A 25,057-nucleotide genomic window follows, 5' to 3' on the forward strand; every position below is an offset into this window, starting at 1 on the left:
AGGCCACTCTTGAGTAAAATGACAATATGACAGTTTAAAGCACTTTAATCGAATGAAGTAAAAGATAATCTCATCTGATGAGACAAAAGTTTGGGCTCTTTGGGCAGACTTCTAAGCAATTTGTCTGGTAAGCATCAGGCACTTCTGATCACCTGCACAGTACTAAAAGTGAAGCATGGTAATGGCAGCATCATGCCACGGGGATGCTTGTCATCAGCAGGAACTTAGAGACTGGTCAGAATTGAAGGAAAGGTGAATGCATCAAAATATAGAGAGGTCTTTGAAGAAAACCTGCCCCAGAGTACAAGTGACCATTAGACTGGGAAAACACCTTTCAGCACAACAATGACTCAAAGCATATAGGCAGAACAACTCTGGAGTGGCTTTGGGACAAGTCTCTGACTGTCCTTTATTGGTCCAGCCAAAGCCCAGACCTCAACCTCATAGAACATCTGTAGAGAGACTTGAAGGTTGATGTTTAGAGATACATCCCATCCAATGTAACACAGCTTGACAGCATCTGACAGGGAGGGGGGATAAACTGGTTAAATCCAGCTCTGCAAATCTTGTAGGGACTTAACCTAAGAAAAGCACAAGCTGTGATTGCTACCATAGAGGCTTCTACAAAACACTGAATGATGGATCTGAATAAGTATATTTATGAGAGATTTCAGTTTTTGATTTTTAATAAATTTGCAAACATTTCTGCAAATGATGTTTTCCCTTTGACATTATGGATTATTGAGTATAGACTTGAACGGGAAAAATGGCAAATGTATCCATTTAAAATTCAATCTACAACAAAATAAAGTTTGCAGAAAGTGAAGAGGTCTGAATACTTTCTGAATCCACTGTATAGGGCTTTATTCTAATTTATTTCAATTGGGCCTAAGCAGAGTACATGAATTGCTTATGATCACACAGTCACACAGAGGCAGCGATTGAAGCTGACAATTTAAGGCTGAAAATCCCAATGGTCTAGGTAACTTTATTTCATACTAGCTGTCCCCTCGCGGCTCCATCTGTGTAGTAGTGAAACAGGACAGACTTTAAAAATCAATAAACAAACAGGTATCGCTAGCTAAGTGGATGCAAGGTACGCTCCAAAATGTGGCAACAGGCAGACTGACTGGAACGGAGGCTGGCGCATGAGTGAGCAGAGCCCTGCCCGGCTCCCCACTCCTGACATCACGCTTCCCTGTCCCCTCGGGCCGCAGCCTCTGTCTCGGATTAACACAAATAAATTGCTGCTGCAAGCGAAGTATGATACTTACAGCGATGTGAGAAGTTGCAAAATCAACCGGAATGTTCAAGCAAATTATAGAAAAAAACCCGATCTAAATCCGTTAAGTAGTTCTCTCATGAAAAGTGGACAGACATACATACAGAGAGACGTTGGATTTTATATATAGAGAGATAGTGCCTTTCTATGGCAAACTCTGTCCAAAGCTGCTTTGCAAAGACAGAAGTATAATCTGATGACATGCACTTACTATATTTCAACTGGACTAAAGACAAATTTAATAACCCATTGTGATTACAAAGGCTTGGATCAGACTGGCCACCCCGTGATTTACAGTCCATGTCCCTAACCACTACGTCACAAATGAGTTTATTAATGAACACATTTTCATGAACAATTAAAGGAATATTTAGGACTTCAGTGCTAATCATCATGACAGGCGCTGCAACTGGGGCCACTTCTGCCATTTCTTTATGATGAAGACTCAAACGGCCAAGTGGCATTTGCTGTGATAATCTGCTGCCTTGTGTGTGAATTGCAGTGCTGAGGGAGTTGAAAATGCGAATATTTATGATTTTCATTTAATTTGTTAAAAAGACAAGCATTTAATAAAAGTTCATTTGCACTGATTAAGTCCCTCATTGTTATTAGAGATGTAATATGGTGCCTTAAAAAATACAAAAGGAAGCTATTCTTCTATAAATTAAAAAGAAAGCACTTTAGGGCACTGCTCTGCCTTGTATACTGTAAATACAATATTATGGTCATAAACTTATAATTGTGAGGGCGATATGGTGGGAGGGAGGTTAGCACTGTTGCCTTAGAGCTGTAGAGTCTCGACTTGAAGTCTGGCCTGGTCACTGACTTTGTAGAGTTTGCACATCCTTCTTGTGTTGGCAAACGTTTTTCTCCAGGCACTTTGGTTTTCCATCAACATCTAAAACGATGTGTGTGTTAGGTCAATTGGTAACCCTAACGTGGCCCAATATAAGTGTGAGTGGGCGATGTGACTCCATCTGGAGTTGGTTCCTACCTTATGTCCAGTTCTTCTGCTTGATCTGAATTAATTTAATTTGATTCCTTCTTTCATTAATAGAATGTGAGAGTTTGTGGCAAGAAATCCAAATTACTTGTTAAAGCTGCTCTGTAGGAATCATAAAGTAAAATATTAATAACTGTATATGAATAAAAGAACAATACAAAAGTATATAACAACACCAGTCTAATAAACACACCAGTGCTGCCAAAGTGATGCCCGGCGGCAGTGACTGTCTAATTCAAAAAACGCCAGCTTTTTGTGACCCTTGTAATAAGAACAGGGTGCACTTCTCCCTCACACTTTGGCACTGTAGTCACTCTGCATTACTTTTTTCCACACCTGGAAAGATAGAAATTCAATTTCCGGTTAGAATATTGAATAAAAGATTTTCTAATGTAATATGTAAGGCCCTGCTCAGTGCCTCTTCAGTAATGATTTATAAGCTGCATAATTATATCAGATTACTAGATATACACCATAAAAAAATATTAAATCCTAATTAAATTTGTATTTTCAGTCATTTGTCTCAATATGACTAACATATGTTTAATATTGCTCCACTAAATCTGGTAACCACTACGAAGATGGGCGATGATTTGTCGTGCAATTAGACGGCACAGCTTTAGCTCTCACTTTCTTCCTTATAAAAATATTGAAGAGGCCATATGCCAGTGGTTTGCTCTCTTTCTGTGTTGCTCTCTATACTTAGAGGACTAGGATTCTGTAAGTATAACTATTTTTTAAACAAAAGCAGCAAAGGTGCTTATAAGCGTTCTCTAATATTATGCTGTCAATCCAGATATCCGAGCCTCATTCAAGTGCACTTCACTGCGCGTTTGTAACTCTCAGCAGAATAGAATTCAAAACAATTGCTGATGTAAAAAGAGATGACTCAATAATAAAATGTACAAAATGTCTATAATATATCACAAATAAAAAAAAAACACTTTCATAAATGCACTTTCCTGCCATATAAGTACTAGGCTTGCATAAAGCAACCATCTTTCCTGGATTATTTACTGTATAATTTGAGCAGAATTTGCAAACCATTAATAGTGTTGCAGAAATGGATATATACATACAGTAAAGTACCTAACCTAAGTCTAATATCTGTTTTATTCACTTTGTGAATTCATTTCTTCCACCACAGAGTGGGTGCATCCACACCCATGCAAACTCACTCTGAGCAGGCCAGTTTAGTGTTGTGGAGACATGGGAACAGCATGCAAACTCCACATAGAGAGGGACTGAGCAAGGATTCAACTCTAGTCTTTTGTAGACGTGAAGCAGCTATGAAAGACCACTACGTCACCCATAAGTGTTACACAACATTCTCTAACCCACTTGACCTAATAAAGAGTTGTACTGGGGGAGCAAAGCTAGCAGTATGAGGTGAAAGGGCAGACAGCAGACCATCAGAGGGCCGAAACCTGCATACCCCCAAGATTCACACAGAACTAACAGAATCACCCATCTGTTACACTCCTGCTAGAGCCTCATCTCAGACACCACCTTTCTCCCCTTCTTTCTGTGTTCCTCTTCACTTTCCCCATTACTATTAATTGTTTCCTATTAACCATGGAGTCTAATGTGTCCTTAGAGTTTATGATCCTCAAGTCCCGCAGGTCAAGTCAAGTCAAGCTTATTGTCATGTGTACAAAGCACAATGAAATTCTTACTTGCATGTCTCCTTGGAACAGCTGACAAAATACAATACAAAAATAAGATAATGGTGTTGCAGCCACTTGAGATAAAAAAAAAAAATCTGTTATCTATGTAGCAGAAAAACACGAAAGTATATCCTAGCATGTGATTTTTACTATTTCTGTATGAATTAATGAGAGGTATTGGTGTGCCTTTCCTGTGCTACTAAGATGTACTGTATCTATTGATCTATTTCATTCTAAACAGTAAGCAAGAGAACAATGAGATAATTGCAATGAAATATTATATTCATAAAAAAAGAAAAAAACAATATATACAGGGGTGGACAAAAGTAGTTTTACAGATGTGAGTATGTAAAACACAGAATTTATTGCTTTATTATTATTTATATATTAATTATTGTATTCTATCCTGTTGGTAGCCTATGATAAGTTCATGCACAGTGACTGTATTGTCCGAAGAGCATGACAATGACTTAAACCATGTACAATGGCCATACCAGTCAAAAGATCCAACTGAACACTTAGAGGAGATTCAGTAAGGGTACCTAACACATTTTTCATTTGCACAATCAAAACACAAAATGACAGAAATACTCATTAAAAATCATAACATATTATTGAGATTGTACTGTATGTGCCTGAGAGACCATATAAATGACAACATTTTTTGGGGAGCATTATAAAGTGAACAGCAACAACCTATGACAAGATGGAACCCAGCAGAGCATCTGATAGTATGAAACACCTCTGTTGGATTCAGATTTGTCTCACTGTGCGTTCATCTCCTTCACTGACCATTAAAGAGTACAAATCATGTGAGTATGAGGCCTTATGAGCTGTGTATTACTGTATATCTATACTAATAAAAGGCAAAGCCCTCACTCACTCACTCACTCACTCACTCACTCACTCACTCACTCACTCACTCACTCACTCACTCACTCACTCACTCACTCACTCACTCACTCACTCACTCACTCACTCACTCACTCACTCATCACTAATTCTCCAACTTCCCGTGTAGGTGAGGCTGAAATTTGGCAGGCTCATTCCTTACAGCTTACTTACAAAAGTTAGGCAGGTTTCATTTCGAAATTCAAAGCGTAATGGTCATAACTGGAACCTCTTTTTTGTCGGGGCGGGGTTGCGAGGGTTGCGTATCGCGTCATCACGCCTCACATGTAATCACGTGACTGAAGGAGAAAAGACGGCCTTATATGGTGTTCGTTAATAAAACAGCAGACAGGCTGTTTAAAGGCAGCTTCACAAAAAAACAGATCCTTAACAAATTGTTATTGGTATATTTTCCCTCAATTTAAAAAGGTTTTCTTTTCTTCTTAATTAAAATTTAAAAGCAATACTTCACCGCTGCGAAGCCCCTCTAGCACTGACGTCCGAGGTTCGATTCCCGTAAGGGAGTGCAGTGAGTGTGTACGCCTGATGAGCCAAGAATTAGGGCGAAACACGTGTCGCGTACTCTTTGCATTATTTGACAGTAAACTATTTTCAACCATTCTATGATCTGCTTCTCACAACTGAAGGCACCGTGGCTGATGTTAGCTGACTTGCTGGCCAACCATAAGCGTTGCCTGGTAGGTAACCACCCATACGATCAGATTGTGATTCAGACTACGAATGCCGTGAATGTAATTACCCCGATCAACATGCTAGAGAAAACCTCAATGAAGAAGAAACAGTGTGTATGCATACATATTAACACATGTGCAATTAAACGTGTGCATTTATGGGGTGATTTCTCAGGCTTAAAAGCTCGCCTTTTATTAAAAAGGTAAATGCACACTGTTTTCATTCTGAAGGGCACAAACCACGTTGGATTTCAGCCGTTAAATGCGCAAAAATGTCGGTACACCAGATAAATAAGCGCAACATATCAGTTGTATTGTATACTTACAATACATATACAGTAGAAATGTGTTAATCGTTAACTAATAGTATGGGATGGTGTTTTTCGACTCGCGCCTTGATTTAAACGATTCCATGTCTTGGTGGGTTTGCGTAGCTTATTGTCAATATCTTTACACCTGTTTTTAAGACTTATTGACTGAAACGGGCTTTCATGAAAAAAGTTAGGGCTTTGCTACAGGATACACCCTCCACAAGTTAAGGAAGTAAAAATAAAGGTATATATTTCTGTTTTATTTAAACCTTTTAAGTTCGTATGCATAGCCCCATTTGGCTGTTTTAGTTTTTTTTTCTTTCTACAGTAATATTTAATCTCCTTAAAGAAAACCAACATATGAAGAAACAAAAAAAATGAAAACGGGCAAATGGGTCTATGCATACAAATGTCCATCCATCCATTATCCAACCCGCTATATCCTAAATACAGGAGCCAATCCCTGCCAACACAAGGCACAAAGCAGGAAACAAATCCCGGGCAAGGTGCCAGCCCACCGCAGGGCGCACACATCCACACACACCCACACACCAGGGACAATTTAGAATCGCCAATGCACCTAACCTGCATGTCTTTGGACTGTGGGAGGAAACCGGAGTACCCGGAGGAAATCAGACAGACATGGGGAGAACATTCAAACTCCACACAGGGAAGCGAACCCGGGTCTCCTAACTGGCACCTTTCACTGCGCCACCATACCGCCCGCATACAAACTTAAAAGGTTTAAATAAAACAGAAATATATACCTTTATGTTTACTTCCTTAACTTGTGGAGGGTGTATCCTGTAGCAAAGCCCTAACTTTTTTCATGAAAGCCCCTTTCAGTCAATAAGCCTTAAAAACAGGTGTAAAGCTAAACTTGCAGCACCGCTATTCAATTACACTTGCCTAACGTCTCTCCTAAGGGGAGATACTGTGGGATCTGGGCATTAGTCAAAGCACCAATCACAGGCCCGATTAGAACGCAGGAAGCTGTGATTTGTCGTCTCCCTCCCATGTAACAATCACAGCCCGTGTTACAACGCACTATGTATGTATGTGTATATGTATATATGTATATGTGTGTGTGTATGTATGTGTGTATATGTATGTGTATATATATATGTATATATATGTGGATGTGTATATGTATATATATATATATATATATGTATATATGTATATACTGTATATGTATATGTAGATGTGTGTATATGTAGATATGTATATATATGTATATATATATATATGTATATATATGTTTACATAACCTCTTTAACACACTACTTCTCCGCTGCGAAGCGCGGGTGTTTTGCTAGTCACCCATATGCTCCTCTTCTCTCATCTTTATGTGCCATCCATAGTGGGGATGTAACTTTACATCTACTATTAATTATACAGTATTAATTGCACTCACTAATTTATTTCATACAATGCATTATCTTTTATGATATTTTGTATTTTAGACTGTGTAGTGAATAAGAGGTAATACAGAAAAATCTAATAAACAACAAAATCTAATGCAAATGAATTCAACACTCCAAGATAAAATAGGTACCGCTTATAACTGTGAGACTCCCAAGTGTTCCTGCAGAATAATAAGTTATTTTAATAATAAGTTATTTTTCCCATTTAACTACCACTACATTAGCCCTCTATTAATGGCAAAGCTGCTTTCACAGTGCCACTTATATCTCTATGGACATGAACTGTTCTTCTTAAAGAGACAAATCAAGCTCTCTACTCCACGGCCCCTGGAAATCTCTTTCTCTGCCTCTCTCTGTGTCTGTCGGGAGTATCCATCCAGTTTTCAGTGCTTAGCCACTGGGATCCAACTCCCATATCGGCATGATTAAGTGCCAGCCCAGAACCAATCCTGGACATGATTTCAGCTCTTCACAGAATAACAGACTCATTCATAATGGACTGGCAATTAATATACATTTCACCTTTAGGGTATGGGAGAAAACTTGAACATCTAGAAAAACACCAAATGAACATAGAGAGAGAAGGTGTAAACTGCACACACAGTTAACAATCAGGAGATCAATGCCTAGTCCTTGAAACTTTGACGCTGCTGTGTTAACTACATGCCCCTGTGCCACTCCATGTAACTCCAACATCATGTTTCAGTCCAAGCCTTCACTCTATGCTCCTAAGCAGGTCATTTAACCTGCTTGTGTAATAGATTGTACATCTGTTGGTTTTCAAAACAAACTGTAAAAATAATAATTATCCTGAATGGCATTGCAGTGGTGCAATAGTTGGTGCTGACAACTCACAACTCTAGAACCCAATATCTGGTCACTTTCTCTTTGGCTTTCTCTTCAGGACCGCTCCCAAATATTAAAGGTGTACAAAGTAAAATGTTTGAATCATAAATGTAAGAAGGACCTTGGAGTCAAACTGGATCAAGATAGTATACAGAAGCCATTAAAAGGCTAATAAGATGTATTTTATATACCCTGACAGACTACACTTGAGCCAAGTAAGGTTATACTGTGTCACACACGTGCGCATGGGAGGCAGCTAAAGGGCTCGAGGGAAGGCAGTTCTGAGGCATGCCGGGATGTGGCAGAGGGCACTGATTCTTTTTTTCCCTTGCCTGTAGACCAGTCCCTGGAGATCTCACCTGGCTCTCATGACGTCACTTCCAGGACCGAGCCAATGGAAGAAGACCTTACCGGCTCCGGCCCCTGTGATGTCACCTCCGGGCTTGAACCAATGGCAGATGAACCTGAGCCAGACCCATATGACCTCACTTCCTGTCTTCCCCTTTAAAAGTCTAACCATTTCCCCTATGTGTCAGTATTGTTTTGGACTCTGTTGTAAGCACATCAGTGCTATTTATTGAAAAAATGACTTTGCAGCCAGGATACCACATTATACGGGTGGCTGCCCCAAACCTTTATCTGTGTAATGTCTCGTTATTGTTACAACTGTAATTAAGATATATAATATGAGAGTGAAGCCTCATCTGGAGTACTGTGTGCAATTTTGGTCTCCATATTAGAAAAGAAGACATAGCAACACTAGAGAAAGTTCAGAGAAGAATGAGTAGGGTGATTCCAGAATTGTGGGAGATGAGCTATGAGGAGAGATTGAAGGAGCAGAATCATTTCATGCTTGTTATAGAAATATGTACTTCAAAAACTTTTTAAAAACCAGTTGGACTTACTACATGTCATAACTAGTACAGATAAAATCTTAGGAAAGACCAGTTAAAAAAACAGAAGTTGGCTGGCCAGCTATCCAAGGGGAATACATGTGGGCTGAGATGAAAGGCCATTAAAAGGCTGGAAACAAAGTTAGACTGGAGTGGAAGGGGTACAATTTGTTTATGAGTCTGTAGAAGGGGAAATAGGTTTTTAAAAATATGAGCACAGGCTGAAATTGGGGCTGACTTGACCTGAAGTGAGTCATGCCTAAAGAAGACTGGAATGAAGCAGGGTTGTGGTCTGCTTCACAAGTTCAGGAGGTACATCAAGGAAGCTGGACAAACATAAAGTCAGTGAAACTCTGTCTCTTTCTACCATATTCCATCATGAGGAGACCATCTATCTTGGTGTCCATATTCAGAAATCCATGCTGCCTGGCCCTTTGCAGACGGCATTCTTGATCAAACACCAACCTGGACCAAGCTGGACCAGAACATAAGACAGAGAGCCATCTGGTAGTAAGAATCTACCCAGGTCATATCGGTATTTTTGTCACACTCACATTTTGTTTTAATTTGCTTATGATTGGGCGCAGTTGGAAATTGTAATTTAATCTACTGAATGAATGAATCCGTGTGCAACTCTTCTCTCCTGTTTGTTCTTGTACTCTAGTTGGCTGGATACAGAATGTAACAAAAAGAGGGCCATATTGAACTACAGCAACAGATAATCCTGACGGTGTGGTAACAGTAGGGGATTTGGAATTTTCTTTCAAGGTCTACGTAATAAAGAGTATAAAGAGGAATAGGGTCACTCTAGGACCCTAACACAAATCAGGTGCCATTATACCACTGCAAGCCAAATCCACCTAATTTGCACATCTTTGGGGTAGAGAGGGGAGCGGAATTCTAGAAGATGCATTGAATATGTGAGCACACTTCTTGGTGGAGGTTCAAACCCAGCCTCATCGTCTACGGTGCCACTATATGAATAAAGGCCAATAAAAGTAAGAGTAAGGTATCTGTGGCATTCTGTTAAGGTCTACATAATAAAGAGTGTAAAGAGGAGAATAGGCTCAACCTAGGACCTTTCTGTGACTAACATTTACAAAAACGGAGATGAAGCACTAACATTTTTGAAGTGTTCAAAATGTATGACGGGAATAAATAGGGGGATCCTGTTACTTTAAAATAAATTCTTCCACAAGAACAAAGGAATACAGAAACCTGTGCATAAACATTAGGAAGAATACATTACCAAGTAGTGTGGTAGGCACAAAGACTATGGTGACTAAAAGTCGCCTTGATGTTATACAGTATGTAAGAAAATGAGTCTTGCTGGACTGAATGGCCTTTTCTGGTGAAAACTGTTCTAGAATTCTAATGTACATGTTTTCCATATGTGAGTCACTGTGTCCGGTGAGGCACTGGCAGTCAGTTCAAGGTTGGTTCCTTCATTCCTACAATCTTGGATTAGATAATCAGATAGTAAAAATGCATACACTGTCCTTAAGAATGAACTCAAATGATCACATTTTAAATACAAAGACTGAATTTGCGTGACTGTTTATGAATTCATCAGCTCTTTTCTTTAAGTGCAACTTCATCATCAATAAACTTTAACTATATTCCCTTGTAATAATATTTTACAATAATGTCAACATTATTCGCCTTTAATGATCATAAAGAAAACTTATGTGTTCCTCATTTTTTTCATGGCACTAATAAGCACTACACAAATTCGTTAACTCAGTCCATGAAATAACATTGGCATAATAGTGGTAGTAAATCACTATAAATCAGCATCCATTGTTTAAACATGAGCTCTACATACAGCCTACTGAGTCAGATTTATGCTGAAATATTCAGATTCTAGAGCAAGTTAAAAATTGTCCTTACTTGGCACCTCTTCTTTAATGGCATCCTTGGCTTGCAATCTTCTTAAAATAATCAATGCCATTACTGGCCATTCACAATTGTTGCAAGTCATATCTGCTTATGTCTTTTTGATTATGTGTTTATTTTTTAATCTTTATATATTTATTTTGCACCTCTTTTTATTCCTGACTAACTACATATACACTCACCGGCCACTTTATTAGGTACACCTGTTCAATTGCTTGTTAATGCACATATCTAATCAACCAATCACAAGTCAGCAACTAAATGCATTTAGGCTTGTAGACATTATCAAGACAACCTGCTGAAGTTCAAATCGGGAAGAAAGGTGATTTAAGTGATTTTGAACGTGTCAGTGTCAGACGGGCTGGTCTGAATATTTCAGAATCTGATGATCTAATGGGATTTTCATGCATAGCCATCTCAAGGGTTTACAGAGAATGGTCCAAAAAAGGAAAATATCCAGTGAACAGCAGTTCTCTGGGCTAAAATGCCTTGTTGATGCCAGAGGTTAGAGGAGAATGACCAGACTCATTCAAACTGATAGAAAGGCAACAGTGACTTGAATAACCACTCGTTACAACCGAGGTAGGCAGAAGAGCATCTCTGAATGCACACAAATCTTGAAGCAGATGGGCTACTGTAGCAGAAGACCACAACGGGTGCCACTCCTGTCAGCTAAGAACAGGCAACTGAGCCTCACAAATGCTGGACGATAGAACATTGGAAAAATGTTGCCTGGTCTGATGAGTTTCGATTACTGCTGCAATATTTGGATAGTAGGGTCAGAATTTGGCATCAACAACATGAAAGATGGATCCAGCCTGCCTTGTATCAACAGTTCAGGCTTATGATGATGGTGTAGATGGTCTGGGAGATATTTTCACAGCACACTTTGGACCTTAGTACCAATTGAGCACCATTTAAATGACATAGCCTCCTTGAGTATTAATGCTGACCCTATCTATCCCTTTATTCTATTGTGCTACAGGTGGGATATGGCCAACTATGTAAATGATTAGCATATAATGAACTGCTTTATAGTTAAACCTTTAACTGTGAGAATCAAGCTTTATTGCCTGTAAAGTCCTGGATTCAATTTCTGGTGTAATCATTGCATGCATGGATTAAGCATATTTTTTTTACATTATTGTGGGTTTCTCTCCCAGAGATCAAAGACATGCATGTTAGTTTAATTGTGTGTGTGTCAGTGTGCCCTATGATTGACTTGCATCTCTTTCAGAATCCAGACTGGCCTCAGTGCTACTTGAATGGGTGGCTGAAGGTATCAATCTTATATACATAAGATTGGTTGAACCTGGGTTTTGACAGCAGAAAGTGTTATCAGTTGGCCTTACAAAGTACAGGAGACCTTAGAGAAGTGTGGTGAGGAATGACTACCAGTGTAGTATTTTGGGCTCTTTTTGGCTGATAGGAAGAGTAGCCTATCTAGGTGTTACCTGCTCATTTCTATTGTAATTGGGCTCAGAAATACAGAATCACATGGGGTCATCTAGAGGAGACATCCCAGAAATACAGTATAGCTCTAGGACCTCTTATCAGAATCTGAGACAGTGGAAGTAATTTATGGGGTACATCTAATCAATGAGTTTGTTAAATGGTGCGATTCAAACCACCTATACCTGAATACCAGCAAAACCAAGGAGCTGGTGGTGGAATTTAGGAGGCCCAGACCCCTCATGGACCCCGTGATCATCAGAGTTGACTGTATGCAGATGGTGCAGACCTATAAATACCTGGGAGTGTAGCTGGATGATAAATTAGACCGGACTGCCAATACTGATGCTTTGTGTAAGAAAGGACAGAGCCAGTTATACTTTCTTAGAAGGCTGGCGTCCTTCAACATCTGCAATAAGATGCTGCAGATGTTCTATCAGATGGTTGTGGCGAGCGCCCTCTTCTACGCAGTGGTGTGCTTGGGAGGCAGCATTAAGAAGAAAGATGCCTCACGCCTGGACAAACTGGTGAGGAAGGCAGGCTCTATTGTTGGCATGGAGCTGGACAGTTTGACATCCGTGGCAGAGCGACGGGCGCTCAGCAGGCTCCTATCAATTATGGAAAATCCACTGCATCCACTAAACAGTGTCATCTCCAGACAGAAGAGCAGCTTCAGCGACAAACTGCTGTCACTGTCCCGCTCCACTGATAGACGGAGAAGACCATTCCTCCCCCAAACAAATCTATCTATCTATCTATCTATCTATCTATCTATCTATCTATCTATCTATCTATCTATCTATCTATCTATCTATCTATCTATCTATCTATCTATCTATCTATCTATCTATCTATCTATCTATCTATCTATCTTTAAGTGTGAGGAAGAGACGTGAAAGGGATGTGTGGTATTCTGGTGAGAGGTAAGCAGGGAGTGGTATATTCTATATGTGAGACCACCACAGGTATTGGATAGGCCCACTGGGACAATAGGCTTTATTGTTTTGTATTTCCGTTGTAGTTCTGTGTTCTTAAAGTGTTATTATTTATCCTTTATAATATGCCCCATTCTTATTTGCAGTTTTGGTCACTTTGCTGCTCATTTGACTTTGAGGAGGCCCTAATAGCGCCCACTAAAGGTCACAAAATGTATATAAATGAGCAGGTGCTGGTCACGTGTTTCCATTTATGTAATTTCTTGTAATGACATTAAACTATTATGACTTTTTCCTGTATCTGCACTTACTATTTAATCCCACAATACATATTATCTTTAGATTTAATTAATAATAATATGCTTATATTTGTTTGTTGCTTGCACCCATCGAATAAAATATGCTCTGAGCTGGAGCCTGTTTTGGCAGCACTGGGCTTATGACAGGAAGCAAACCTGATCTGGGTGCCAGTCTATTATATGTCACACTCCCACTCAGGCATTGTTATGATTTGAGTTTCTGTTTAAAATTTCCCAGGTTCTCCTAAAGCTAGAAAAATCACTTTGTTGTTGTTTTAGAGGCTTTAACACCCATGGAATCTAAGCTTTGTTTTAACAGTTGATTCATTTTCAACGTCTTTCCTGATATCATTTTTGCTTAGGCATGGTGCGCAGCTTTTTGTGTGGATTTTCCCATGATGCATTGGGGTGGCACCATTTGTAATGTCATTTTGTGTGCCAATATAAAGTTCACCCCAAAACAGTCAGTAGTATCTGAGACTGGACCAAACTTAGTGAACTACTTACTGTAAGATTTTAATTACTGGGTATTTGAATCTAAGCTCTGCCTTTTGAATTTAATTTTTGGTTTATGATTTTGCTCTGAAGTGTCTTTGTTTTGACTAATGGTCTCGACATTTACTTTGCTGTTTGACTCCTCTCCTATTTTTGGACGGATTGACATTATTGCAGTAAGTATAGTCATACTGGTACCCATTGATTGTTGAATGTTATAACCAAACACATGCCATATTTCATTAAAATCCCTCATATAAAACTCATGGATATTAATTTTAAAAAACTTACATATGAGAAATAGGTAGATTGATAGACAAGAGGATGCCATTTAGCTAACTAATAGCTAAGTCGTCCATATTAGGTATTTGTAAAATTTTTATACTTTGATTTGGTTTCATTTTTGCAAAGTATTGTTTTTTTTCTCATTGTTTTTTTCTTCCAATTTGGTGACATCATTGCATTACCATTTTGTATATTTGCTTTTTATAGGTGTCGCCATTTTGTAATTCTAGAGTTCATGAGCGCCATCATTTTGTTTTCTGGTTGCTATGATGTTGCATGGTTGCTAAGCACATGTGAATCGTGACATTCTGTTGGCCACTTGAATTAAGCGGGCATCTGATCTTTTAACCAGAAAAGTGAACACTAGGAATAAAAACAGTATGTTAGGAAAAGATTTGTAGGGATTTTAAACTTTTGTTACATCTGACATTTTACTTCTGGTTTTGTTTTGGATTTGGTGCCATGGCTTAACATTTCTTCATGTACTAATCTTGGCTACAATTGATCATTCTTTAGTTGTTAGACATCTCTGCTGCTCAAATAACAATTTCCAACATACTAGTCTCAGTATTTCAAATTGTAAAATGTTATTGAGCTTTCATCTTCACCTCAAGCTTGAGGTGATGCCTCTTGGATTTTTATTCATACAGCGACACTGTAGATGATGAAGCTGAGTGTGAACCTCAACTGTGAGGTGTATGCACATATTCAGTGCATTTTCTGGCATTCCACTCCCCTCTCCACCCCAAAGATGTGTGGATTAGGCTGATTTGGCTTGCAGTGATACGATAGAACCTGCCATGTCATGTTAGGGTCCTTCGGTGACCCTATTCCCCTTTATACTCTATGTTACGTAGACCTTGAAAGAATGCTCCAAATCCCATATTCTTACCACACTGTCACAACATCCCTCTTCCTTTTTCTTTTTATAACCCCAGACAACTAGATAGGGTACCACAACAGGCATTATTTAAATAGACAGTGCCATAAACAAAAGCAAAATAATTCTATACAACCTGGTTCTGCTTGATATTTAGTCTTTCCAGGTAGCCCATTTCTTGCTTTGTCGGCAGTAACTCAAAGCATTCTAGTCTTGATTTTCTCCTCCTCCTCCTCCTTTCTTTTACTCTACTCAGTTCTTTTACTGATCTTTTAAGATGTTATACAGTTCATCTAGGCATGATGTGGTCATACTGTCTCTAAAACAACTTCGCCTTTTTAAAATTAAATTTCTTGTCTCTGAAGAGTGCTTTCTGAGCTCATATGCTTTTGTTATTAGAGTCAGGAGGCACATTTGTAACTTAGAAATGGGAGAAGAAAAGTCGTAAATTGCATGTTGTGGTAGATACATCTCATCATAAGTTGTGCTTTGTGGTTGATGCTAAATAACACCCCACTGTAGCATTCTTAAAATTCTAGTCTTACAATGCCACAGAACATTTACACTTTCTACTTAAACGAATTATCAAAACATTAAATAATCCTTAAGCAAACAACAAAGAATTAACAGATATTTCCACTGCGGTGGTTTGTTTCCTGCCTTGTGCCCTGTGTTAGCTGGGATTGGCTCCAGCAGACCCCCGTGACCCTGTAGTTAGGATATAGCGGGTTGGATAATGAAAGGATGGATGGATATTTTTAGTAGCCAAGTAACATGGCTTTCTGTTTTAACATAGCAGGCTGTATCAGCATAGAAAGAAATAAGACTTCTTTGTATCCTCCTTCCATAAAAGTCCTGCTCCTTCCTTTAACAGTATTCCATCCAGAGTTGTTTCCTACTTAAAACTGGATCCAGCTGGTTCATAAAACTGCTTGATGGATGCTTGGGTGTTGATGACATAAGTTATTTGCCAACCACTCTGACCCCCCCAACACACCACCCCTTTTAAATGAGATGCATTTTAAGCCATGTTTAAAAAGGTCACTATTTAACTGAGAGAGGCCTGCAGTAAATATCATAACATTACAAAAACCAGCAGGCTGTGTTCATGTAACATTTAAACAATTTTCATTTTTTATCTCCTTCCTCTTGCTGGTGGGCACATTTGCACAGAGATACAAAACAACAGCACCTTCCTCTTAAGGTGTTAAACTTGCAAAAAGCTACTCACAGATATTCGCAGTTCCCTTAGGGATTGGCAGGTAGGAGCCAACGCTCCAAGCACGACCCTGGTAATTTTTCTTACATCTTCCACAGTCTGGACCTGTGGTGTTATGCTCACACTCACAAGACAGTTTTCCGCCGTCATACACACAGGTGTTGGCATGAAGGTTGCACTTGCACCTGTCAAGAAGAAGACAATGTCAACACTTTCAGGTTTTCAGCTGCACAGTTCAATTAAACATAAAAAAAAAGAAAGCAGTGTCTGTCTTGCAGGTGGCGTCCACAACTTCAGCTCATTTACTTTCTGTCTTTTGGGAAAGCTTAATTTGCTGAAATTTCTAAAAATGGCCCAGTAGTTTTTTTTTATTAATAATTATCTTGCTTGGTAAGAAGCTTAGGGGTATCTCTGAAGAGTGACTGCTTTCTCAGATATTTTAAACACTATTATGGCTGCCAGATCTTAATAAAGAGGTGGAGGATGTGAGTTTAGGAGCAAAGCTGGGAGGAGCTAATGATAAATGAGAGACAAAGAATGAATTAGGAAATCGTACACAGTCAGTGGCCCCTTTAGTGCACAAATCCTCTCAGAGGAGGAGAGTGCACTCACTGAGGCAGACAAGCTGTAGACGGCATCTTTGAGATTTCAGAATAAACAGAAAGAAGAGCCATCTTAAGGATATACATTCACCAGATTGCCTTATTATTTTTAGAATTATAATCTATGTACTTACTAATCAGTCAGTGTGTATTTTATATTGTCTTACTTATAGTAAATTAAACAAGATACAACATAAAGCATGCATTACAATATAAGATAAATAATAGCATAGAATAACATTACATAAAATTCTGACATCCATTTAATTCAATTCATGCACAGAAGCAGTCAGGGCTTATTCTGGAAAGACTGGGTGCAAGGCAGAACATAACCTGCATGGGGCGCCAGTTCATCACAAGGGATCATTCATGGACACTTTCACACTGACATTCATCTCACTATATATAAAATAAATATAAAATACTAAAGTGGCTAGTGTGAAGTGCGCCCCCTTCTCACTTTGCTCGCCCACCCCACAACCCTCACCCCCGGGTGCACACTTCACGCTAGCCACTTCGCATTTCTGCCCCTTGCATTGTGAAGTGGGGGGGGGGGGCTGAATGCATGCTAAAGACGGATCAGCTGCTGGCTTGCTGCTAGCTTCTACCTGCTACCGATCTGCATGGTCTGCATGTCCCGCTGCGCGTCGATCATTTAAAAGTCTGTACAGCAGCTGCTGCTGCCATGCTGTGTGATCTGCATGTTGCACTGTGTGACAATCATTTAAAAGCCTGTACAGCAGCTGTCCTTTAAGCCAGCTGATGCTTTTTCCATGCTGCGTGATCTGCTTGTTGCGCTGTGTGTCGATCATTTAAAAGCCTGTACAGCAGCTGTCCTTTAAGCCAGCTGATGCTTTTTCCATGCTGCGTGATCTGCTTGTTGCGCTGTGTGTCGATCATTTAAAAGCCTGTACAGCAGCTGTCCTTTAAGCCAGCTGATGCTTTTTCCATGCTGCGTGATCTGCTTGTTGCACTGCGTGACAATCATTTAAAAGCCTGTACAGCAGCTGTCCTTTAAGCCAGCTGATGCTTTTTCCATGCTGCATGATCTGCTTGTTGCGCTGCGCGTCGATCATTTAAAAGCCTGTACAGCAGCTGTCCTTTTATCTCACTTCCTTGTCTCGTGGGACATTAAAGTGTCTCCGAGAATTTGTTTGTAAGTAGAGCATGACGTGCAAGAAGTCTCCGAGATGATCACGTCTTGACCCAAGATTTTTTTTATATAATAGATAGATATAAAAAACTAACAGATTTTATTTAAGTAGTCAATAATTTATGACTGAGAGAAAGCTTATGAAAATTTTCATACTGTTTTTATTTTATATAGCACAAAGAAAACACGTGTATAATCCAAAGAAATAAAACAAAACATAAAAAATCAAGATATTCTCATACAAATGCTGAGTGTAGGACAAAAAGATAACTCTTACATTGTGTGTAGCAGTGACCCAGGGTCGCACTGTACAGCTTTAGTGTGTGTATGAGACAGTAAAATGTTTATGAAGCTGTGGCACAATGCTGGAGTATATTATGCCAATGCCTTAACAAATGTAAATTATGAAATACATAAGTAAATGTACCCTGTTCATCTTTTATGCATTCATTTACCTCAAAACTAGCAGTATGTTTGCTAAAGTAAAAAGATTTCTTTTAATTAAATGTTCATAGACAGAGATTACTGTAGATCCTTACCTCACGTGAGGCACATATCGCTTCTGAATATTGGTTTTCAGAAACCCCATAAAACCACTCAGGAGTAGAGCATAATTAGACAATAAGACCCTTTAGTGGTGCCTAATATTGCAATAATGCCTTACTTGTGCATCTTCATAATGTACATTATTTCATTTTAAACAAGAAGAAAAATCAGGGCTATAGTTAGTATCATCACTTCTATTTTAAGGCCCTACAGCATTTAAGAACCTGAAGTCTTGGAAATCAATGAATCAATTTTTATTTTACAAAAACTCTTTCATGGTGAGTATTATAATAAATCTGTTTAACAAGTACATACCAATTTACAGTATAACAATTCAGGGGCAACCAAACATTGCATTTAAAATACGCAGAAAAGAAAAAAAAATTTCATTTTACAATGCAGTGTGGCATGGTGGCACAAGGTTTAGAGTTAAAATTCAAGCTGGGTCACTATTTGTGTGCAGCTTTTATATTCTCTTTTCGTATGTGTGGGTTTTCTTGTCGTCACTTCCCACATTACCAAAGATGTATGCCTTAGGTTAATTAACAGTGCTAAGCTGGCTCAAATGTGAGGATGAGTGTGTTTGCATGAATGGGGTCTGTGATGGTCCTGTTCAGGGCTCATTCTTTCTTGTTCCCAGTGGTGCTAGTATAAGGTCTGACACTCTGTAACCCTCAACGGGATCAAGTGGGTCTGAGAATATTATATATTGTAACTTTACAAGAGAGGCCAACCCCTAATATAGTCCTTAAAATAGCATCTCCATTGTCCTGCCTGTAGTTACACCATTGGCACTACACAGAGAATATCATCAAAACTGTGATATGATGGGAAACATCAGCCCAAGGTCATGAAACCCACTGAAAAATACTATGGACAAACTAAGCAGAACTAGATAAGAAAACAAGAACTAATATGCTAAACCAGCAGATGGCTGTGCTTCATCTCTGTCAATTATCAATAATATTCCAGCAATATTTTAACACCACCACATTAAAGGAATTTGTAGCTATGATATTATAGGAGCTGACAGGACATTGCACTGATTATCTCTGTCTTGTTCCCAACCAGCAGCAGACTCTAAGCACCACCTAGTTGGAATTCAAGTAGTGGAGATACAATTCCTCATAGCCCCAGGAAACTGTTTAAAAATCCTTGTTGAGTTTATATACACTCTCAGAGTTCAGTGCTCTTGTTTAACTCCAATATTTGAAAGACATCCAAGCTAGTGAGAATAGTGAACACATTAGATCAATTGTGCCAATCCAGTCCAACATGTGTGTCCATTCTATTCTCCTAGATTCTGCAAAATAATATCAAGTTGAGATCCTGCAGTCAGACACATTCCATTAGCCAACTACATGTATGTATGAGTGCTGTAAGATGGATTGACAGCCCATCGAGACTGCAGCTACCCAGATAGGTCACAGCTCCTAGCAAATCTCAAATTGGATTTTATTGATTCTGAAAAGAAATTAATATTATTTGTAACATTTTGGATTTGTAGACTAAATAAAAGACTGAAATCTATCCAGACACACATAAATCCAATCTTGTGAACTCACATCACTAATATCCAGGGTTACATCCTGTATTCTTTCTCATCCATTTGTATTTAGTAGCGCTCCAGTCCATTCTCAAATATTCATCTTATTAGTTTATTTCGTCTTGGAATATCTCTTTACCACAAATCAGTGAGGCTTAACGAACAGGTATACTCTGAAACTAAGTGGAGACAGACAGCTGTTGATGTGGACTCTGACAGGGGATGCACACCCCGTTCTGCTTATAGTACAACTGTGATTGCGTGGCATGGCTCTGATGCAGAATTGTCCCATGAATGCACACTGACCTTCTCTTCAAATGTGTCTGTAGTGGCGATGCTGAACAGAAAGGGTGGGTACCAACACAGAGGGACATCAGCTGACGTCACCAAGAAGCACTACGCTCGTAGTGTTCAGAGGTGGTCTCTTCATGCCTGATTAATACAACTGCCTCCTTTATCTCATACTGCAACAACATCACTTCTGAGCAGGAACATCACAGGTTTGTGGTTGGCCACAAACAGTTGTGGTGATTTGTGGTGTGAGGCCATGGCCATTTAGTGTCTATGTTTTGTTGTCTATGTACAGGCGCACACAGAACTGGTTACAAAAATCTAGAGGCACGTGGTCACAGACTGCTGATGAAATTTAAACTATGGGAGTTTAGATGGCCAGGAGCCCTTATAGCATTTTGACATGTATTGGTAGACAATCTATTGAAGAAGAAAGACATGGCAATGTCACAGTTATGAAAGTGTAATGGGATACTGTGTAAAATGTATGTGTTGCTGAAGACAACTCAAAACCTTCTTTGAAACAAGCAGATCTTTATGAGCGTAATACTTAAATAATTGAACGTGCTTAAAGCACTGCTAATCTGTGGTTATATGAGGACTTTTTAATGGCTACTTCATTTGAACTCTTTTCCATTTCAGTCCTTTCTTAGTCGGTATGGGTTTAAGTGTTCTATCAACTTAGCATTATAACAGAATTATAAAGGTAATATAAATACAGTGAAGGCAAATAAAAATGAGACACTACGTGAAGCTACACCAGCAAAAATCAGCATCCATTTTATGGACCCATTATTTTGTCTTTTTCAACAGCTTTCCCTGCCTTCATGTAGGGTCGCTATATTGGACCAGCTCCCTCTACTCTTGTCTGTTGTACCCATCCTCACCTGACACCCCTTTCTCCCTTAATGTCCCCTTCACACAGTCTAACTCTCTCTTTGGATATCCTCTTCTCCTCCGTTTCTAACACCTCCATATCTATGATTCTTCTCCCCACATCGTTTACCTCTCCTCTCATGACATGTCCATACCGCTTTAACCTTCTTTCCTGTTTTTTCTTAAAGAATTCCTCAACTTTAACTGCACCTCAGAATCTCTCAATCCTGATCTTATAAAGCTTGCTTTACTCCACACAACCATCTATCCTTTTTATGTACCAGGTGTTGAAATTTAGGGAACTTCTCATTCAGATAGTGGCTCTTAGTTTTTTTCCAGAGCAGATGAGGAGATTGGGCCACTTTACTAAACCGTGAATTGCATCCCATGAGCAAAACTGGCCAGAACAAACTTCAAACAAGTTACAGCTTGGTTTGTGATGTTTTTTCTTACCATTAGCCTTTTTTAAGGCAAATTACTGTAAGGACTGTAGGGTAACTGAAAATGAAAAAGCCAATAATGCTGAAATATCATTATTTTCTCATCTGGACAGTAGTGGTTACTGCTGCTGCATCACAGATGTGAGTCCTAAGTTTGAATTCCATGCCAGTTTGTTCCTTATATGGAGCTTGCACTCTTTACATGTGTATGATTGTTTTCCTTCCACACTCCGAGAAACATGCATGTGTTACATTCATTGCCAGATCTAAACTGGCCCTGTGTGGGCACAGGCATAAGTGGGCTATGGTGCGGACTGCCACCCTGTCCAGTGCTGTCTCATGCTTTACGCCTGATGCTAATGGGACAGGCCTAAGCCCCATATATGACATTAACTGAATTAGGCAGATTTAAGATTCTATGTGTAAGCCGAGTCAGCCAAAGACAGGGTTACCCCTGTGAAATTCTAGAAGTTGTGGTAATGCAATGCAGAGAAGCCATGTTTGATTTGAAAAAGGCTTAAGACTTATTTTGTATCGTGTGGTCTAAAATGAAACCACATACATTCTTTATCAGTCTTGCTTTATCAGTCCAAACCCATTTAAAGAAACAAACAGCTAATACATAATGATCTCATTAGAAATGGCCAGTTCTCCAAGTTACTGCTGTAAAGACACTAGCAACAAATTCAATGTGTGTCCGTCTTGGAATGCTGAAAATATTGGCACGATAAAGTGGGCAGGCAATGAAATACAAAATTATTATTTAGTTGTCCAAAGCTGTTTTTAGATCAATGTATAAACCCCATAAACTAGCTAAATAAAACATTGCTTGTCTCTTAGACTAGTCAGAGTAATCATTTACTGTAGGGTCCAATGACTATGATTACATACAGCATAATAATTCATTATTATGTAAGTATGAGGAGATCGTCCTCAGTGATTAAAACAACAAATGGTTGCTTATCTCTCAAAAAACCCAAAAAGGTCATTGTTGAAAATAATGTTTGCATGCTTTATCTTTTTATGGCTTCAAATGTATTGTGAAAAATATTCTGAATGGAAGGGCAATAAAAAAATACAGTTCTAAATAATTCACAAGGGACCTTCTAATGGAGAATAACATTAAGGCTGAAATACTAAAAAGGAATCTCATTAGGAAGGGTTATTCTTAGTGGAACATTTTTTTTTCCAATAAATCTGGTGACACATATAAACAAGTTAAGTGCTTATCAATGTCCTGGTTAGACCTTCGGACCATCGTTCTTTTTCTGGATCTGGGTAATCAAAGCCGGACCCAATCCTGACAACAATTTGTACAAGGCAAGAACCAAACTTGATTGGGCACCAGTCCATGACAAAACCCAGTCAAACACAGGGACAACTTTAGGGACAGAAATCAACTTTACCCACAAATCTGGGATGTAGGAGGAAACAGGAATACCCAGAGAAGTTTCACATGGTAAGGGGAACATACAAACCCCACACAGATAGTGAGTGGGCCACGATTTGAATCAATGAACACTTTGCCATCCTCAGGTAAGAGTGACTTTTCTACAGTAATTTAATTTAGAACATGTGGAGACTAAAGTTCCCATATGGGCTCATTTATTATGGGCAGATGGCAACCATATCAGTGCGCCACATTGAAAAATTAGGCTGCGGGTGCCATCAAGTGTATAGTCACCACTAACCCACATATTCTGACTTGTGAAACATCTGTTCATTTTCTGAAACTCCTTTAATCTGTTTCATTTCTTCTTTTACAGGGATCAGGTGCCTCTCCCAACAACATCAGAAGCAGAATGAAAACCAGCTTGAAATGCCAAATTGTTGCAGAGCAAGAATTTACATTGAGAGTGTTAAACCATTTCTGGTCTCCAAGATTACCTTCTTTCATATTTAGGGCTTCTACTCACCATTTTCCCATGCACACATTTCAATTTAGGTTCACAAGAGGCTGGAGTGTGTTTTGGATGGATTCCTACATATAGCGTCTGGCCACCATAAAGGACACTCGCTCACACTGGACCTGCTTACAATTGCCAATCAATCTAACCTTCAAGGCCTGCTTCAATGATACAATAACAATGTTGGCTTCACAAGCAACTTATGTTAATTTTGATACATCTCACCCATTAAGTGAATAAAAAAAATGTCATTCTTTATTATCCATACATCCATTTTCCAACCCGCTGAATCCGAACACAGGGTCACGAGGTCTGCTGGAGCCAATCCCAGCCAACACAGGGCACAAGGCAGGGAACCAATCCTGGGCAGGGTGCCAACCCACCGCAGGACACACACAAACACACCCACACACCAAGCACACACTAGGGCCAATTTAGAATTGCCAATCCACCTAACCTGCATGTCTTTGGACTGTGGGAGGAAACCGGAGCACCCGGAGGAAACCCACGCAGACACGGGGAGAACATGTAAACTCCACGCAGGGAGGACCCGGGAAGCGAACCCGGGTCTCCTAATGGTGAGGCAGATTCTTTATTATATCTTGCAGAATCATACATTTACTGTGTCTGTGCCACTTGAGCTCCTGACCAATCTCAACCTCATGTTCTGATGATCACCTACAGAGTGGAAAAAGGAAAATGGCTGCAGCTTAGGAGAACAGTGAATATGTCTGGATGTCCATAATTGGATTTAAGTGACATGAGACTTTCTGTAAGTACAATGCTTTGAGCCAGCACCGTGATACAGTGGTAGCACTGCTGCCTCACAGTAAGGAGATTGCAGTTTGTGTCCTGGGTACTCGCTACTTGAAGTTTGTATGTCCTCTCTGTGTCTTTGTGAGTTTCCTCCCACAGTCCAAAAACATGTATGTTAGGTGAATTGTAAATGTTAAACTGGCCACCGATATGTGTGTGTGCGTTCATCTCTGTGATGGACTGCTGCCCTGTCCAAGAATTGTTCCTGCCTTGTACCTGATGTTCCATCTTTTCCACAACCCTGCTATGGATAAGTAAGTTTAGAGGATAGATGGATGAACCACCATTATTGATCTTGATCTTATTTGTCATCTGCTCCCATATACTTTATGCAGTCTCCTAGGGAAGCAACCTGAGCTCAAAAGAAGAACAATGTCTGAACTAACTTATCAGGAAAGCTTGCAACA

At 39.4% G+C, this 25,057-nt stretch overlaps 1 protein-coding gene across 8 annotated transcripts in view; it reads right to left on the bottom strand.

Moving 5' to 3' along the window:
- Positions 1-25,057, bottom strand: part of ntng1a (netrin g1a) — a 524,315-nt gene that overhangs the window by 128,889 nt on the left and 370,369 nt on the right. For all 8 annotated transcript variants that reach the window (XM_051933209.1, XM_051933212.1, XM_051933210.1 and 5 more), the window contains exon 4: positions 16,486-16,658. In XM_051933209.1, coding sequence (XP_051789169.1) covers positions 16,486-16,658 — 173 coding nt within the window. The remainder of the gene's footprint in view (positions 1-16,485; positions 16,659-25,057) is intronic.

This window comes from Erpetoichthys calabaricus, chromosome 10 (assembly GCF_900747795.2).
Source record: "Erpetoichthys calabaricus chromosome 10, fErpCal1.3, whole genome shotgun sequence".
NCBI classification, from domain to species: domain Eukaryota; kingdom Metazoa; phylum Chordata; class Cladistia; order Polypteriformes; family Polypteridae; genus Erpetoichthys; species Erpetoichthys calabaricus.